Here is a 20,228-nt window from a genome sequence, read left to right on the forward strand (position 1 = left end):
GGGTTGTCAAAGGAAATAGCTTTCTTTTTTATGAAATTGCTTTGCTTTACATTGGTAAATCAGGAAAACGTACGAATCATCAATTTTTTTGTATTTCTTGTTATATCGAATGACTATTATTTTCATCAATTATGTGAATAGCAACTTTCCTTTCTTGAATCCTGTTATAAGTCATCACAGCTTGAAGAAGGATATTTGCCAATTGCATACAAAATCATCATTCTGACACATAATTTCTATAAAAATTGGTAAAACAGAGAAGATATTCGGGGTAGAATGAGGGGAAAATACAAAACCTATTTTTTTAACATTTACAATCTTATGTCAATAGAAAATTACATCTATGTGTATTTTATGTACTTATTACAGTTCAAGACGTATTATATGGTTTGTAAAATGTGCAAACACAATTTGTTTTTGCTTCATGTCTAAACTAAAAAAGCAACGTCCCAACCCTTTTTCGCAATTTTTATCTTGGGAGGTTCTGACTATATCTTTATGTTTTATTTTTAGTGTTGATTCACTATTGTACATGTCCCTTTTCTGTTTTTAGGTTCCTCTGTCTAGTATTGTCATAAATATTTTGGCAGTAGTAGCACAGTGGCCTACCCTGTCAACACTGAGGTTATGAGTTCTCTCCGGGTACTCCGGCTTCCTTCATTTTTAAAAACCGACGCCGTGATATAGCAAAAAGTGATAAAAGTGGCGTTAAATACAAACATTAATCATTTAATCAATCACAGTAGCCTACCAAATTATAAACTTTTATAAACATTTACAGTCCTAACTACCCTAGAACAAACAGTCAAGAAATATAATCTACTATCCGCACAGAAATCACATGATGAGTTGTGTTGATGACAAAAATCATAATATACAGGAGCATTTTTTGCCTAATGACATATGTGGAACAATAATAACTTGACTTAGCTGCAAGTGATCAGTTACAGTACAATTTCTGTCCATCACAAAAACTTTTATATTTATCATTGTCATTTTAAAAAGCTTAATTGCTGTAACTCTGATATTCCAGGAGAAAAAAATGATGACTGATGACTTTTGTAAACTAGAAATCACTACAGTCTGAATAATGACTATAGTCATCTAACAGGCATGTTATTTAATAGGGAAAGGATCGGCAGTTATTTTTCTGTGTACATCCAACACGCGAAAGTTCTACTCTAATTTTTAAGTACACCACTGTAAGTTAGTTGCTATCTTTTTTTGGAGACAGCATACTAAATGATGACAACGGCAATACCAAGCGGTAGAGTTACTTTTCACATTTGTAGCTATATATTATGTGAAACGATTAGCAATGATTGTATTTTGAAATTTTCTATAGATATTATGCATTTATAAATCCAATCGAATAGTTATATTTATGTCCGTAATTGATAAATCATTAATCTTAAGTTTTAAAAATCGAGCTATATTTCATCTGTAATTGAATTTGACGTTTCAGAATCTAAACGTCCATTGTTCCTACATTAAAATAAAAAAATATATGAACGTTACGATGTTGGTCGAACATCTGTGATTGTGTTAGACTGTGTAAGACAACATTTTTGGTGGGCGCTTTTGAAATTACTACGATGCGTTTGATTATATTTATATATATCTTCATTCTGATAAACAATGGTTTACATATGTTATATGTAATAAATAGCACAGGTATAATTAATTTGATTCTGAAATACTGGATGACGAAACTCATATGATCTCCATTGGCGGATCCAGGATAAGACGTAGAGGGCTTACGCTCCCCCTCCTCTTTTTCATCGCCAAAAAAAAAGAAAAATCTCATGTTTCTAACGATTTATATGATTTTTTAACATAGAATCGTTCAAAATTCGTTTTCTCTCGCTCCGCTTGAAGGTATCTATTTCCTTTTCTGCAATTACTTCCCCCTTTCAAAAACCCAGGATTCACCACTGATCGAACATTGAGAATATGTGACGAGTACACAGCCTAGTTATATTAATATTTAATCAGATAATGAATTGTCAATAATATTTAAACCACTGTGTATTTATGAATTATTTATATTGAATAAGATGTTAAACGTGTAAAAAATTTGGTAAAAAAAAAATGCAGTCGGATCCTCCACATTCAAGCAACGACTTACAACAAACCATATTAAATTGTTATGATGAATAGTCTTACGGGATTTTTCTGACCAAACATACTACTCTTCAATGGATAAATTAGGTAAAGAAAACAATATTCACGGTTAAATATTGGTTTATCTGCAGGCAGACTGTCATCTATCAGACTGTTTCCTGCTGAAATGTCACAATCAGTAGAAAAAGGAAGCATTTGGTTGTCATTGATATATATCAAATTTTTAACGATCCATCGAAATTCATTGAAGTAGTAGAATATTTTTTTCAAACAGTGAAGGAGTGTTCAAAACAGCTGATGCAATGTTTCACAGCTTGTTAGGCCATAACTAATACATTCATAAGCTAAATCTGGATGTGTAACTTATATCACAGATTTTGCCATATATAATCAGTCAAAATGTCTCCCTGATAAAATGAGTTGAATGATGATGTTGGCATGCAGAGTTCCGACTGAGGTATGCTTTTAACCATTCCGTACTTATTTGATATACATATTATAGTGAAACTGATGTAGTGTAGATGTACAAGAAATAATGCGGGTGATACCAAGGAGAAATGCAAAACTCACAAGTAGAGATAACTGACAACAAAGAAAAAACACGTTCACAAAACACTACATTGAAAGGTAAAGACTGAACAGCATGAACCCCACCGAAAACTGGGGTTAATAAATAGACAAATAGCAACATTTATATATTATAAAATGTTGTATAGGTCCCAATGAATGACATAATCGAACGAAAGGAGGAAACAAAGACCAGATCTTACATGGAACCCGTTGTTCAACCTCTAATATTACGTATTAATACCGAAACTCAGTCTCTACCAGCAATTCTAATTATTAAATACTTAATCAATTTGGAAATATGCAATTATTATCATTTTTTTTATCATAAACGAAATCCGGTTAATGGCAAATAAACTGTTTTGGGACTAGGCAAATCTAATAGCTCTCTTATGTCACGATATGTTGTGTATACAACATATTATCTACTAAAATTACTCGGTTAGAAACAGGAAACTAGGATAATAGATATATTTTTATTATATAATGCACGACCTAGCAATAAATGGGTGATCTTACCTACATATTTTTACTATTGCAAACAAATGGCAATGACTGCTGAGGATATCTTAAGATATTTATAATTTTTGGTATTTTTTCAGTATCTGAAAAAATAAGAAATTTTGCAGTTCATTTTTTTTATAAAATATAAAACATATAGGACTGAAATATTAGTTAGTTTTTGGCCATTAAAATCGTGTTAAAGAATGACAATGTTGTCTTTTATTCACGATAACTTAACGATTAGTTCCTTACATTTGATGAACTTTATCATTCGGAACAAAGTCATAAGACATAGATGATTTATTATGTATGATGGCTTTGGCAATTATTTGTATGTTCCTTTTGGTCGTATAGCATGTGTTTCCGTACTTGAACATTCTTTGCCTCAATTCTCTCTTTTTTTTGGGGGGGGGGCTTTCAGCGTTCTTGTTGAAGATGTATCAAGAAATGCACTTCAGATGCATAAAATTTGCAAAGTGCTATTTTTATTATTAATTAAATTTTGTTTAGAAACCCCCAGATTAACTGCACTGACGTAGTATCAGATTTTCATCTAAAACACCTCCCGTATCGGAAAATTCTATCAAAATCAATTTAATTAGAATGGGAATTCTTTAAGAGAAAATCGACACCCTTTTTATCATAGATATTCTGTTTGTTGAGTATTTTCTATCACAAACATAGTTTTATATCAAATAAAGTTTATTGTGTTCATTTTTGCTGCTTTCTTGTTTTCATACTTATCACATTTTATTTTTCACATGCTCCTTAAAACGTATTTATTTATATATATTTATTGTCCCCGATTTTAGATAATAATACGGTATTCACAAATTTTCTGGTTGAAACAAACTAAATAAAAATAAAAAGATGAAAAAGTCATAACCTAATTTGTTCTCAGTCTGCGATTTGTATTCACTAATAAACATTCAAACTATTACGTTTCTTGCAAAAATGGCAAACAGTTTTTAAATCATTCCTTTTTTTTTTCTCTTGATAGTTGTCAGTCTTCCTAAGTGATACAATTGAGTATGTATGTTTAGTTTTTGTTTGCGTTTCCAAAGGTTAGAAGAATGCCCTAATTTAAATGAGATTTCACTTTAATTTTGTAGATACAGCTAAAATATTTGTTCCACTAATCTCACTATAGTGTCGATTCTAAAGGCAATAACTAAGTTATATTTTATCGTTTTATCAACAAATGTTTTACCATAGAGATTTTGTCACTTGCGGCAATTGATAATGGCATCTGCGTTTTTATCAAGTGTCTGGAACATCATCTCTTTTATTTCCTAACATTGATTTTACCATGTTGAATTAGTTTTTATATGGCATTTGATTGTTTTCAGAAACAATAACTTCATTAAGAAGAATAGAACATTCCCAAAATAACTGGAATACTTTCACTTAAACGTATTTTGTGTGATAATAGTATGTTTTAGTGTACATTGTGTATTATGAATAAATTTCACGTTTCCATTCCTTGTTTTTCAAACTGAGTATTATGTAATTCTTGTTCCTAGAGATCTTTTTTTTTTTTGTTTAAATTTATAGATAATAAGTTAATTTTATCCCTTAATGCAGGATTGTTACGTAACCATTTTCTGCCGGATGTCAATTTCCTGTATAGTATCGCAATTTTATGCTTCTTCTCTCTTTCACGATTTATCAATTTCATTTTTCGACAATGAGATCGGAAATTGCAATCGCGGATTTCATTGAAACTTTTATTTTATTTTCAAACGCATGTATATTAATTTCCGTACAATAATTATTGTTACAGGACTTTCTGTTAAAAACTTACGATACCCACATTACTGGCGTTTGTCAACGTGGTGTGGATTGACAGTTATGCGACTGACTATGTAAATCATAATTGTAATACACAAATATGTAGATAAATGAAAAGCTTTTGATGAAACTCTTGAAAAATTTTGTTTAAATAGTTTGGTACTTGCAATTAATCACGTGGTTAGAGACATAATACATTGTCAACAAAAAGGCGTATGTTTTCATAAGAATATTATAGCTAACATATGGACTGAGAAATGGCAATTCTCTTTTCTAATGTTTCCGTAAGCCTTTGGAGAGCTGGACATTTAGAGTTGATCTGCTATTGATGCATTTTGCCATTTGATAAAGGACTTTCCGTTTTGAATTTTCATTGGAGTTCGGTATTTTTGTTATTTTACTTTTGTTCCGTACTCATTTTTGGTCAACAAAGGGTTACTTGAAACGATGGTACATAAACATAAGTATCCAAACTGCACACATTATTGCAATGCTTAAAATGACCAATCGGTAAAAGTACAATCCAGGTAGATAGCACATAAGATAACATCTTTTGGAGGACGAGTTCACACTGCTGTGGTGATGTTTTAGGGTTCATGTTGTCATTTCTTTTTATTTTATGTGAAGTGTTTTGTGGTCTGTTAATTGTCTGTTTGTTTGACTTTTTTTGCTGGTGTTGTCAGTCTTTTCCGACTTATTGTTTATGATTTTTCCCTTATGTATCCTTTGTTTTCTTCTAAACCTGTGTCAACTACTTTTTTGAAAACTGGTGAATTAACTTAACTTATCTAACAATTACCTTATAATGACATATCATATTTTCGTTTGCAGATTCCGTCACTTATGACATTGGAAATACAAATGGTTACGACATAAACATAGACGACAATTGGCTGAATGAAGTGCTTAATACAAATGTTAATGAAAGTAGTAAGAAGTACAACCAAATTATTATCGACCAGGAACCCAAACATGTGCAATTACCTCGGCTTGTATCTGATGACGAGGATAATATCGATGGTTCCGGTTCCGGTGATGGGATACAACTAGATAAAGAAAAAAACGAAGGAGGTATATATTTATTTGTTTGAAGAATATTATGTGTTTTTGCATTTTCAATTGTTTCTTGATTAAAGGAGGAGGTACAAAATGTGTGATAAGCCATTATTTGATCCCTAAAATTTGAAAAACAGAAAACTTATTCAAGCCTTTAAAAATATGTAATTTAAGTTATAAATGAACATATTAATAGTACCTGGACACTTTTGAGCCGAGAGGACGCAAGTGATGCCAATACGACGTCATAAACACGACTACAATTACACATTTGACCTAATTTTGTCATTTCATGCAAACTTTTCTTGTCAAAATATATATGAGTAACAGCTTTACCAAATAAAGATATTCTACACACATATAAGCATCTTTGTAAAATATATTTGTAGCAAAATGTCTTTTTCGGGTGAAGTTGTTGCTCACATTTAAGTATCAATGGCAAAACCTTAAAATGAGGTACAACTCTACACGTAGATATCATAACAATTTTTCTACGACAGTTTAGGGTTTCGTGGTAAAGTGCTCGCACTGAGTGCGGAGGTCGTTGATTCCATCCCATGTAACCGTCGTGCTGTAAAAACGTAACAACGAATACTCATCACATTACAAAAGATGATACCGCTGTCGTTTCATACATATCTTTTAAAGATGTACTGAAAATCGCGCTGGCTTGGGTTTTTTAAGGAACCTTTGTGTAGCTGGATAGCGTGACTATTTATACGTTTGGTTCTAAATAGATGAAAACTATATTATACCACAATGTTGTAACTGTTGAATTTTCAATATCAACCCTGAAAATATCAGCACTGAAACAGTACGGAAACAATACGTTCTTAAACATTGTTAAAATTAATTGGTACTGACACAGTACTGAAACTTCACTGAAATAATCAGTCCCGAAACAAAGCTGTACGAATCCATAAAGTAAGTAACTATACTATATCATACTATAACAAAATACCGAACTCCAAAGCAAATCCAAAAAGGGGAAGTTATAAAAACTGACGAAATCAAACGTTCACAACCAACGGAATGAATGGAAAACAACCGTCACACTCCTGACTTGGCACAGGCATTTTCCGAAGAAAATAGTGGATAAAATCTGGTCCCACAACCAGCTGTAAGAATCAGCAGTACTGAAATGACAGAAAGTATACCATTACAATGTTATTATGTTACCGTTCAATAATGATTTACTAGAGGGTAGAAAAATACAACAAAAATGTGACTCAATTCGTTGTAGTGTAGGATAGATCATCGCTGTTCATCCGTATAAAGTTCAGCATGCATTCCTTTATAATTGCTCAATCCTTATCCCTCATATACATTATATAGCGTAATATACAGGGGAATTGGATTTCAAATGTCAATGTAAGCTCACAGGATTCGATGTCAGCTTTGATGCCCCATCTATCATAAAAGACCTTTATATTTTTCTATACAACTTTAGCACTTTTCGAATTCGATAAGTAGAATAAGGGCAATATATGTTTACAAGAGAATTTAATGGATCAGCAGAGAGAACAATCAACAGAAAATTATTATAGATACCCTTCCTTATTATCAATTATTTAACATCAACGGTGAGACTCCTAACACTATCGTTACTGTTGCTGTAAATGCTCCAAAGAGACAAATGAATACGTTAGAGGGCCCACGACAATGACAACTCATCTATTCTAGTAATGTAATGAATAACATAATCATTCCAGTGAACAGGTGAATATGTCAACTTTTACCTTTAAGAAATAATCTTCAAACAAACAAGGCTTTTCTTATTTTGAACTGGTACGCGTTTTGTCTAAATAAGATTCATCAATGCCGTTCGAATCAAAATAGTTGGAACACCAAATAACATACGAAATCAAAGAGCATTAAGGAACACAACTTCCGAAAAGCTGTGATATCAGGGCTAAGGCAATCTTCGGGTAGAAAATCCTTAGTGTTCCGAATAATTCATTATTCTTTAAAAACAAATTTAAAGATGTAAGGAAAATATTAATAATATTTCATATCAACACAAACATTCTGACTTCTTGGTTGGTGATACTCTAGGGGACGATACTTCCACCTGCAGTGGCATCCGGCCAGTGGTTGTAAAAACTCGTCAAAGATACCAAAAAATAATTTTCATCAGTGGTGTTCGAATCAAAACGGGTGGAAGGCCAAATAAAAACCGAGTACTTTCATACGATAGTATGTAAATAATAATTAATAAACACTCATTTGCTCCTTTTGGAGTTCATGCGATTACTTCAGTTTTTGTTTATTACCTTGATTTGTATGTGTTTATAAAATTTGAACATTTGTAAGCTACTGTTGCTTTAATTCATAAAGACGAAACGCGCGTCTTGCTTAACAGTTTTCAAGCATGGTATCTTTAATGAGTTTAAATTTCAAATCGTTGATATGAAATCCATAAATTGTGACGTTATTTCATTATTTAACCAATCAAAACTAACGTAACAAACATTAATGTGTTAGAATAATGTGTACCTTTAACGATGTCGACAAACTTGCTTTCCGTATTTCATTTTTTAATAATTACATATGTGTTATTCATTTAAAAATGGGCATTAACTCAATATTAGACGCATTGCACTGCGGAAAAACTGCATCTCCTTTTTGGGGTTATTATAATTATCATTATTATTATTATTATTATTATTATCATTATTATTATATATTTTTCTATACCTTATGTTATTCTACTGATCGAGATGAAAAGGCAAAAGACTGAGTGCTAAATAGTTAGTGTTTTCTCGGGCCAGCGTAAGTCCCAGGTCATTAATCACGTCAGTAGTGAATCAGTTATCATTTTTGCTTTGTATAGTTCTTCTGTTGAGAGATTTTTGTGTTGATAACAATGTCTGTTAAGGTTATATTTTATTCTAGATATTTGCGATTTAGACCTTTAAATATTGGAACTTGCCATTGATATATCAATAAAGACCTTTTGGTGACATCTAGATGTCTTTTGTTATTCTAAGTCCTTTGATTGCTGTCTCTTTGACGCATGCCCCATCATATCATTTTGTTTAATAGATTTCTTCATAAAAAACATCGCATATGTTACTGGTTGTGGTTGTTGGTTTCATTTTGTGACATTGTTGATAAGAAAATTGAAGTAGGAACGGAAATTACAGAGATAGATTATACTTTTAAGTGAAAGAAAACATTAATTTCGTGAGAATTAAGTGATACATCTTGTGTTAATTATCTGCGGAAATGATACTTTGATAGTTTTGTAGTTTGTCTGATATATGGTCCAACGCAAACAAGAAAAATGGCAAAATAAACGTTCGAATGTCGAATCGATTCCAGACATTTCCAACTAAAATTCTGGTAGACATGTTACTTTATGGATGAATCAAATGTTTTATCTAAAAATCGATTCAGATCAAAGTCATGAATAGATTGAAATGTAGTATCTGATACATTATTGATTAATTTGATGATTAATTTAATAAAACATTGATATTCCAGGCCATTTCACTGAGCAAACGCCAGGAAGACTAGAACAACAGACGATAGGAAAACAGCACGAGGCTATTCGTCGTCTGCCCGAGCCTAATACAGGTATTGACGTTTAATTATAGAGCAAATGTACCATTGATGTATACGTCTTTTGATTACACAAATCAATTTGTTTTAATATTGCTTTTACCAAGGGAATGAAGAAAGCTGAGGCTTCTGTATCGATAAAAACTATTATATTGAAATTATTAGATTAGTTTGCATTTATTCTTGATTTTGTAACATTTGTGAACTCTTTTCACTTCGACAAAGTTCTTTTCTTTAAAAAGAAAATCCACAAAACAGGAATACAACAAAAATTTAAAAACATAAAAGTTTTAAAATTAAAAAGGCAACAAAAGCAGAAACAAAACAAACAAACACTATTTAACCGAGTTATTTTAAATGCGTTATTATTGGCTTTCTAATTGAGCATCCATGTGCAGGGAAATACTTTGCTATATTCGAATTTGAGGTGAATACGTAACATTGATCCATCCAATACCAACTTCATATATTTGCAAGTATTAATTCTGACCGAATAGAGAGAATTTTATGCACGCAGTAAATAAATATTTAGAAAAAGAAAAACGTGTGCTAATTAGTTACATCTATCGATAACTGAAATGAAGCCCACAACGCTCTATTATTTGTCTTCTTAATCGTTTGGTCTCGAGTGTACTTTATGAAGTTAATTCCAAAACATATGTCAAACACTGAAATTGGTATTTTTTTCCGACTCTCCAAATAATGCAGTAACTATGTCAATAAAACGACGACGTTATTGTCTTGTATAATTATAGTCCTATGAGTATTGTACTAAAAGAGATAATTACGTGATTTGATCGATAATGTTAAATAATACATATGTAGTTAAATTAATTTATTGTTTTTACTTCCTAAGAGATAAAACCTAGTCGGAAGTACTATGATAGTATTACCCTCATGTTTGAAATGACATAAATACTAACTGTAGTACATTTTATCTCTCAAATTCTTCGTATATTTTGACTGGTTTTGATCAGTTAAATACATTTTGGATAAACGTTTATCAAATTGTCGAATTGGGTTTATCGAGAAAAACAATATTCAGAATATTACACTCGGACATTTGCATTATACTAACGGATAAATAGTTTCCAAGTCTCCCCCTTTAATTATGATATTTATCCACCATGAATAACAATGAAATTAAGTACAAAAGAAAATAGATAATAATAAATCGTGAACGTCCACATAAGTCATTGACCGGTTGCTTACTTAAAGATAATTTTTTCTTCAAAAGATACTTTTTTCTTCAAAAGATACTTTTATTATAGATGTTGACCTTTTTAATGTTGACAATGAAGAAATTAAACATGTTAAAGAAATATTACGTCAATCAGCGACGATAGGTGCAGCTACGATCCCAACAACGCGAGTCGTCACTAAAACGTCAACAACACAATCAAATATTGCAGACATCAGCAAAGAAATTGAGACAGACGACGAAATTGACGATGAAGATGGTGATGGTAACTATGTTTCTTGTTTCATTTAAAAACACTCGAAAAAATCGTTTAAGAACAGGCGTATATTTTTGACAACTAAAATGTATAAAAATTACCAGAATGGTCGTTAGAGATGTTCTTCCTCTCGATTTATCAGTGTTTTCAAGATGTATTGCTCAGTATTGTTCAATAACTATACATCATTAGAATTAAAGAGCTTCACTGAATGTTCTATCGAAATGGATACCATACATCATGTATTATATAATCTGATTAAGTTTTCCCGGAGGAAATATAAACGACCTTGAAAAGTGCGGAAAATAAACGATAAGTAGCAGTCAGAATATTGGATTTCAAGACTCGATGAATTCTGAAAATAACTAAGCCTAAGGCAGTAACTCCAGAAAAAAGTTTTACGAATTTATGACAATAGTCAGTAATAATTTTACTGCATATTCTGCAAATTTCAATTTAAACATGAGAGTGGCTGTACGTTTGCTGCGGGCCAAAAAATCTAGAGACGTATATGTAAACACGGACAGCCTAGAAGCCTATTCTTCAATATGCCTCAAAGAATAACAAACACGTTTAAAGTTAATCTTAGTTAAATGAGATAAAAACTTAGATTTTCTTAAAGATTATATTATAAAGTATCGACAGTTGTAAGCACTCATTATTGAGACGTTGATGACTTTGTAAAATTCCAACTCACTCAGTGACAGTTCAACTTATTAAGGGAGTGCCAATTTCCGTTTTTTGATGCAATTTTTCACCTCTTTCCACTTTGTTTCTTCTTTTTCGAAGATTCTACTTTTCTTATCCCAAAATTCCATGTCCTCCTTTCCCTATATCTTCAACCCAAAAGCGACTTATCCCCACATATTCAATTTACTCTACATCCTTAGCAAATAAAGAAGCACAACAACCAAACATTTTATATAAGAGATGCGAAAGATAACAAGGAGATTTTCAAACTGATAAGTCGAAACTAAACTGGCAAAGGCATGGCGAAAAGCGAAAACGACGATAATACAAACAACAGTACACAAAACACAACATAGAAAACTGAATACTGAGTAACACGAACCAAAAACCAAAACCGGGGGTCCTATCAGGTGCTGCAGATAGGGTTTATTTTCATTTTTTTCACGACCTCCGCTGGAGTGGGATCCTAAGGATTTAATTGTTCTTTCTTTTTTGGTATTTGCCAAAACAAAAATATTCCAACAAGAATCATTCGGAACGTTCTGAAGTTTATCAGCATTTTTCAGGGAAACATGATCGTATGAAAAAAATGAAGTGAACCGAATACTCAGAAAACAAAATTGCCGCTATCATTTTCATATTAAAATGAAATATCTTCCGTGTTTTAAAACATTTACCTACAATTTAACCATTTGTTTTTAAAAAAGTGATTATTTGCAAATGCATAAAAAAAATTTTCGAAATGCAACTTTTTGAGATATAACATATACTGTGTGCGTGTATGTACGGTTTAGTGACTATTCAAGTCCCTTTAAAAGTGTATTTGTGTCGTGGATGGTGGATAATAATTCATAATATTTCAACCATTTTTTATGGTGTAATATTGTATCATTTTGTCATACATCAAGAAATAGACCCTTTTTCAATGAATCATTTCGAACACTAGCGATATTGTTTTTTAAATTATTTTTTCTAATCTATGAAAACAATGCCAATGGACGTTTTTGCAAGATTGATTTTACAGGCTAACCACGCTTCCAGTAATTATTACAGTATTCGCTGTTACGAATCACTTTTGACCATAATTCTCATGTGTCAACTATTTACTTCCACAAAATCTGCAGTTTGTATAGAAGTATTATCAAACTAATGTGCTTAATTTCTTATTCATATTACAGAAATAATTTTTCGTTGACGAATTAATCTGAGAAAAATGAGATAGCTGAACAGTTTTATTCTGTTATAAAATTTTAGCAATAACAGCAGCAATAGAAAATATTATTAATTTCACAAGACTTATTCATATTTCTAATTCCCAATACAATAAATGATAACTTGGTTATCATCATAATTGTATTTTTCAACAAAATAATAATATGAAATATTATATCCGATCACAAGGGAAATTAATTGTCTGATGTCAAAAACATTGTCAGTTGCAGTAGATATCGGGTCAGGAAGATAATATAATACATATAATAAGACATGTTTTTTATAAAAACTGCAAGCTAAACAAGATAGAAAAATTAAAAGTAATGACTAGTATGTGCATGAACAAATTAATTTGTAATTTATATGAAAAGAACATCCATATGACTTACCAATAAATAATATTACAAAAAGATAAAACACACGCATACGTTGACTGCATATATTATTACGAACAAAGTATACAGTTTTAAGGAAAATTAGTGACTTGATTGGTTGATTTATATGTGCTTTCCGTCCAGTGGCATATATTTCATAGATACTCAGTATCAAGCTAAAGGCCAATCACACTAGCATAACAATCATTAATTCGAATTTAGATAGAGGCACAAGGGAACAATAAATAATCCATATAGATTGAATATGTAATTCTCTGAAAAAATATACCAAGCAATAATTCAAAATAATGAAATAAGCTATTCAAATAAAGAGAAACAAGCCGGGAAAACATTACAAAAAAACAAAAAATGTAAGAACAGAAAACAAACACAGATAAACAAGAACAAACCAAACAACCAGTAGCCTGAACCCAAAGATTTGAGTATTTAAACTAAAAGAACATAATCAGAAATAATATGAAAGAACAAACAATAGTATAAACGAACAGAATGCCGAATGATATGAAAATATAACAAAAATGAATATGAAAGAAAACATTTTAAGATATGAATTGAACGGTACAAACAATCTGTTAAAAGAATACAACTTGCAATAACAAACAGATGTTGATCAAGTTCTTGGACTTCTTGGTCTCATTTTGTTATATTTTATGTCCACTATATATTATAATTAAGCAGGCACTCAGGGTTACATATAAATTTTGTCGATTTTTTGTATTATATTATTTGCCATGAAAACTAGTCGCACACCATCCTAAATAAATATCAACATACAGATGTATTTGAAAGTAAATTTGACAAAGATTCTCACAAGTATGTTTATGTTGTTGAAAATACATACAGTATATATTATAACAAACAGGTTTAATCCACCATTTTCTACATAAGGAAATGCCTGTACCTAGTCAGGAATATGACAGTTGTTTTTCCATTCGTTTGATGTGTTTGAGCTTTTTATTTTGCCATTTGATAAGGGATTTATCGTTTTGAATTTTCCTTAGAGTTCAGATATTTTTTGTTATCTTTAATTTTATACAGTTTCTACTTATTTATTTAAGGTTTCTGTTTTGTTTAGTAGCCCAAATGTATTAAAGCATCTTTTGGTGTTCATGTTTTTTTAACAGAAATTTAATCGCTAGAAATGCAACAAGTGCAAATTGTTCATTAACTTTAAAGTATCTTCTGATTATCTATTGAGGATAATTGATTTTAAATCTCGAATTTTAAACTCGATTAACAATAATCCATAATCTAGAATGCTCCTTCTGTATGTTCTATTTTTTCATAAAAAGAATCAAATGATAAAGAAAGTAAACTCGTGCATTTCGGTATTTCTTACGTGTGAGGTCAAGTCAAAATCGATCTAGATTGATCATTTGTTCATGTTGTAATTCAATGAAAAACGAAAAGTGTTTTTAATGAATATGTTATGTATTATAGATGATACTTGTATATAAGTAGTGCACTGCCTCAAACTTACATGTGTCATAGTTAATACATTTGTTACTTAGACCACCTTTCATTTAGTACAACAGTTAATATTAAAATAATTATTTCAGTCTTCAAGCTAATGCGAGAATTGTTATGAATATTTGAATATCATTATTATCATTTTAAGATTTTATTGAGGCCAGAACAGAACTCGGGTCTGGATTGGAAGAAGAAGGTAAGCAAAACAGTTAAGAATGTGTATTTACCTCTAAAGATCAACAATTTGAACATATGGCTTATCACCAATCAATATGGGACGTAAGATGTACAATATAATAAGATGCAGAATATGTGCGTGTTTGCTTTTACATATAAGTATGTGCCATAAGGCGAGTTATTCAAGACCTCTTTCCTATTTTCTAGAAACCACCAATCTGATAAAAAGATAAAATGAAAATGTAATACTAATAACCACAAATATGAGAAAGAAGAAACAATTATACCTTATGCTACAAAGAAGGTTATTTTTTATACTATAACAAGTGTTCTATAGTTTTATTTGTGATTCCAGACGATACTAATGGTGTATTTGTGGTTTTTTTCCGTTATCACATTTGAATTGTATGTTCCTGTTCTGTTTTGTTCTTTGAATTCAAAATCACCATACGGTCACTAATCCCTTAATCGAAGGCTCATTATTTGCACTGTTTGATTTTGTGTAGCGTTCTAACGAATTATCTGGGGAAAGATTGTCGCCCGTTATTGGGAACTAAATTTGTTATGCGAATTTCACTGGGTAAAAACTCATCAAAGATACCAGGCTTATATATGATACGCCAGACGCGCGTTTCGTTTACATAAGACTCATCAGTGGCGCCCGAGTAAAAAAAACGTTGGGAGGCCAAATATGAAGTTCAATATGTATAGCGATGTTCTATCTGAACGAAATATATCTGAAACACTGTTATTTTGAGTTTAAGGTTAAGTTCCTTAAATTAAGGATTATAGCCAATTTGTTATTGTCTCACTTTAAGGGCAAAATTAGAAGGTTGATGAAATCTAACCATATTAGAAATGAGTCTTAATAATACCCTTTAACTGTACGTCACCGAGGGTATCGTTAGCTCACTCGTTAGTGTTTCGTCCCTGGCATGATTTATAGCATATGCTTTTTTCCATTTTCTGTTGATAAATATAAAAATTGTGAAGAAAAAAAAGGTTCCAACCCCCTTACGCAAAGTTGGCTATAAATGTTTTTTGATATACTTTTAAGGTCTTTTTTGGTCATATAGTTCCTTAAGTATTGATACATCCCTTGGCTTTCAATGTTTTAGTTTTGAGTTTACCTGGTAAAAGTTAATCAAGAAAAGAGTTTCAGATACACACAATTTGTGAATTGCTATTGATTTTATTTTACAAGATATTTCACATTATATGATATGTCTAAAAAATGTCTTGCATCAATAAATTTTAGATGGTATTCATCTCTATACATTAGCATATGTTACATTAATGCAATCTGTATGTTTTATGCAGCATTTTGTTTCAAAAGTCAACCGAAATCACACAAATTTAGTATTAAATTGTATCTTTCTAATAGCTGCGATAGAAGAATGGTTTTGGTCCGGATTATTCTTTAATTAATTTTGAGGATAAAAGTAATTTTTTTTAAATTCTTTCAGAATTGCATTTTTAGTCATGTTAGCATTTGCAATTTGATTACCTGTTCAAATATATAATATTTTCATAACTGCAATATACGTTCATATGACTGTCATCATAGTGTAACTTTTAGAAAAAGACTTTAAAAAACACTAAATGAAGATTAAGGGGGAAATGGTAAACATCTTCCATTTTGAGTAGATCAATATGAGTTGTTTGTGATTATTACAGGCAATAAAAAATATATTGCATAAATCTATCAAATGCGTTCAATGAGGCTGGTATAAGCGTTCATGAAAGTACCATATTGACTATGTGTCTATGATATAATTGTGGTAAATCTCATTTATTCTTCTAGTAAAGAACCATGTGTTATTATCGGCAAATCTGCTGTATCATCGTAAAGTTAATCGTCTATTTGTTTTTGGTCAATAAATTGCACGTCGGCAATTGATAGTAATACTATACTATATTATATCAATCGCATATTCTACTTTACTTGTACTTCTGTCATATCTTTAGTTTCAGACGACGAGGAGAAATTAAATATAACGTCTCCCATGAAAACAGAGGACATTACCAGAGGTAAATAAATAAAACTAATAAACTTTGTACAAGGTTAATAGTTTTGAAAGTTTTTTTTCTCGATTGATATTAAATTACAGCATACCGAAGTAACTTTGATGCATTATATCTGCAGTTCGAATTTTTCATTTCTCGTTAAACCAAATTTTTGAGATCTAAACGCATGAAACATGGAAGAGGATATAAACCATCGGGATAACAATTAAAACACATTAAACGTTGGGTGTCTAAAGTACCTTACATTGAATAATTACAGAAGCATAATGGTTACATAAACCGCCATTGTGTTATTGTGCTATGGTCATTTTATGTATTCTTGTCTTATATTTTCGCTTATATGCTTTGTCCATAGAGTGTCTACAAGCCATTTTGTTTTCTTTGTTGACATAGTTGTTTGATTTTATATTGTGATTAAGATTATAACACAATGTTGACGGCTGTACCCAAATTTTGACATTTTTACCTTTTATGTCTGTTTGTTTTGTCCACACATCGATGTCAATATAATGGAATTTTATGCGGCTGTCATACAAGTGAGAGGTTTAGCTAGCTATAAAACCAGGTTTGATCCACCATTTTCTACATAAGGAAATGCCTGTACCAAATTTGGAATATAACAGTTGTTTTCCATTCGTTTGAAGTGTTTGAGCTTTTGATTTTGTCATTTGATAAGGGACTTTCCGTATTGAATTTTCCTTGGAATTTTTTTTACTTTACTTTTGCTAAGCTAAATTAAAAATATAAAATCTGCAAACTCAAATTGTGTCTGTATTTCAATAGCTGCTGTGACCTTCACATCTTTAACCTAAAGATGCCGAAATCGATAACAGTCTTTCTCATCCCTTAAGACATAATAATGCCAGGTTTGGTGATGTTATATATTTTGGTTCTTAAGATTTTGTAAGGAACTTGGTTTTTTTTTCAAATGGCATTCATCGTATTGCAACTCGTCTAAACAGTCTGTGGTATAAATTTATCTTTTAAATGAAAATGTGGAACATTTTTTCCACAAATGTTATATATTTCAGACTTTAAAGATTGATTAAAGAATATTTTAAGTATACATCAGTAACACAGCAACAAAACAAACCACAAAATAAATAAAAAATGATATCATTTTATACAAAAAATCATAAAAATTAACATATCCGTTGATTGCACTAAAATGATGAATTAACATGCACCTTATATTTTAGATGAGTATAACTGCAGAGGTATTTTGTGCAAATATGGCGCAACGTGTCTGATTCAAAACGGTGTTAAAACGGGATGTGTCTGTGATATGAAATGTGAGAATTTCAAAGGCAATCCTGTTTGTGGTTCCGACGGTATACTATATGAAAACCTCTGTCATTTGCAGCTAGAGGCCTGTAGTCTTCAGGTCAATATATCTCTGGATTCTTCTGATAAATGTAAGTTGATTAAATTTTGTTTATAAAGTTTGTCATGACTTTTTTGAAATAGTATGTAGTATAGAAATGAAATGAATATACAAAACTTTGAAAACCAACGCATATTTAATAAACAACAGATAGTTATCCATTTAGTTATCCTTATTAAATATATTACAAAATTTGATAAGCAATAGTCTTTAACATAAAGTTGCCAATTTACTTTATATTTCACAACGTTTATTGAATATATATGTACAGATTTGCGTGTAAACATTTGCATATATACTTGATAAAACAAAATGAAATAGCTAATCTGTATCTTTTTTCAGGTTTGCAAAATGACAATAATCCATTTAATTCATTACAACAATGTAAAACATCATGTAAGTACAATGCCATATAAATCTATTCGTTTCAATTCTCTGTAATTCACCTCCCACCCTTTCAAATAGTATAAATGCTAATGAACGTTAAGCAAACAACAATTTGTCAAATATTACGAAAGATACCAGAAATACAATAAACAAATGAAAACACTCAATAAAGTTTACTTACCAAATATACATGCTACATTAATTGAGCAAATACTTAAATTTTAAGGTAACACTTTCTGAGAGCAAAACTTTCTCAGGCAAAGTTCGTCTAAGACAGTTTTGTTGTTCTGTTCGGGTATGGCCCTTTTGTTTTGTTTATTTTTTTTTTATTTGTTCGAACGTTCTATATTATAACTCTGAAAACTTGTAGTTTCGACCGAAATGCAAAAAGATTATTCCAGAAACACTTTTCTCGCAAAGGGAATCGGTATCACGCAATTTACCATATTTTTTGTATATGGACATTAACGGTACCATTTTATCTGCACCATATGCGCATTTTGATCATAAATGTCTCTTCAGTGATGCTCGAGGCCAAAATATTTAAAAAATCAAAAACCTATTAATAAGATAATGAGCTTAAATAGAATTGTAAGTGGGTGGTTTTACAAATAAGACACTTTGTCTTCTATCATATGCCTGAGGAATAAAATCAAAATTTTAAACCGATAAAAGAACCGTTTCCCTTGTCACATTATATATATATATACATAACTATGTGATGAAATGTAAATATCATTTGTACATAATTTTTATATCACGAAGTTTCCAATCATCTAGCATGTATTAGCATGATTTTTTGTGATAGTAAATAAGTTGTTGAATATTAAATAATGTCTCCAAACTTTATTTTCTCTCATAAAAATGTAAAAACAAAATACTCCAAGGTAAATTTGAAAAAGGGAAATTCATAAAAAAATGACAAAACAAAAAGCTCGACTATATCAACCAACGGAACGACTGGAAAACAGCTGATAATTTTTTGAACTTTCATGAATGGATCTGAATATCTTTTGCGACTGGACGTAAAGCAACCAACAATCAATCAATCAATCGTTTTAGTCATTCAGGACCAAGATGTAACTCTAAAAAAACGATTTTCTTGATGACATCAATAGTCGGGATAATAATACATTAAACATTTATATACACGTTATCTTTTAGAGTATATGCATACATCTTTAAAGTCAAACAATAAATGTATGAGAAAATTGTCTTCAGTGCCTTGTTCTGTAAATATTGAAACTATTTCAGAAAACAAGTTACCATGGATTGATAGTGTGGCAAGGTAATTTATTGACAGCCCAGGTAGTAATTGTTATTCAGTTTTAACTCCTGTGTTGGCATTTGTTTTCTGGGAGATGGGTCTTTTCTTATGTCTTTTCTTATGTAGATGTATATATTTTCTTACAAACTTTATGT

At 30.8% G+C, this 20,228-nt stretch overlaps 1 protein-coding gene across 1 annotated transcript in view; it reads left to right on the forward strand.

Annotated features, from left to right (window-relative positions):
- The window catches only part of LOC127704548 (uncharacterized), a 52,600-nt gene that overhangs the window by 24,646 nt on the left and 7,726 nt on the right, over positions 1-20,228 (forward strand). The window contains exons 2-8 of the mRNA XM_052208634.1: positions 5,818-6,057; positions 9,529-9,621; positions 10,878-11,072; positions 14,979-15,026; positions 16,976-17,038; positions 18,235-18,450; positions 18,762-18,815. Of these exons, the coding sequence (XP_052064594.1) occupies positions 5,818-6,057; positions 9,529-9,621; positions 10,878-11,072; positions 14,979-15,026; positions 16,976-17,038; positions 18,235-18,450; positions 18,762-18,815 (909 nt within the window). The remainder of the gene's footprint in view (positions 1-5,817; positions 6,058-9,528; positions 9,622-10,877; positions 11,073-14,978; positions 15,027-16,975; positions 17,039-18,234; positions 18,451-18,761; positions 18,816-20,228) is intronic.

The sequence above is a fragment of the Mytilus californianus genome, unplaced genomic scaffold, assembly GCF_021869535.1.
Source record: "Mytilus californianus isolate M0D057914Y unplaced genomic scaffold, xbMytCali1.0.p SCAF_6, whole genome shotgun sequence".
Lineage (NCBI taxonomy): Eukaryota > Metazoa > Mollusca > Bivalvia > Mytilida > Mytilidae > Mytilus > Mytilus californianus.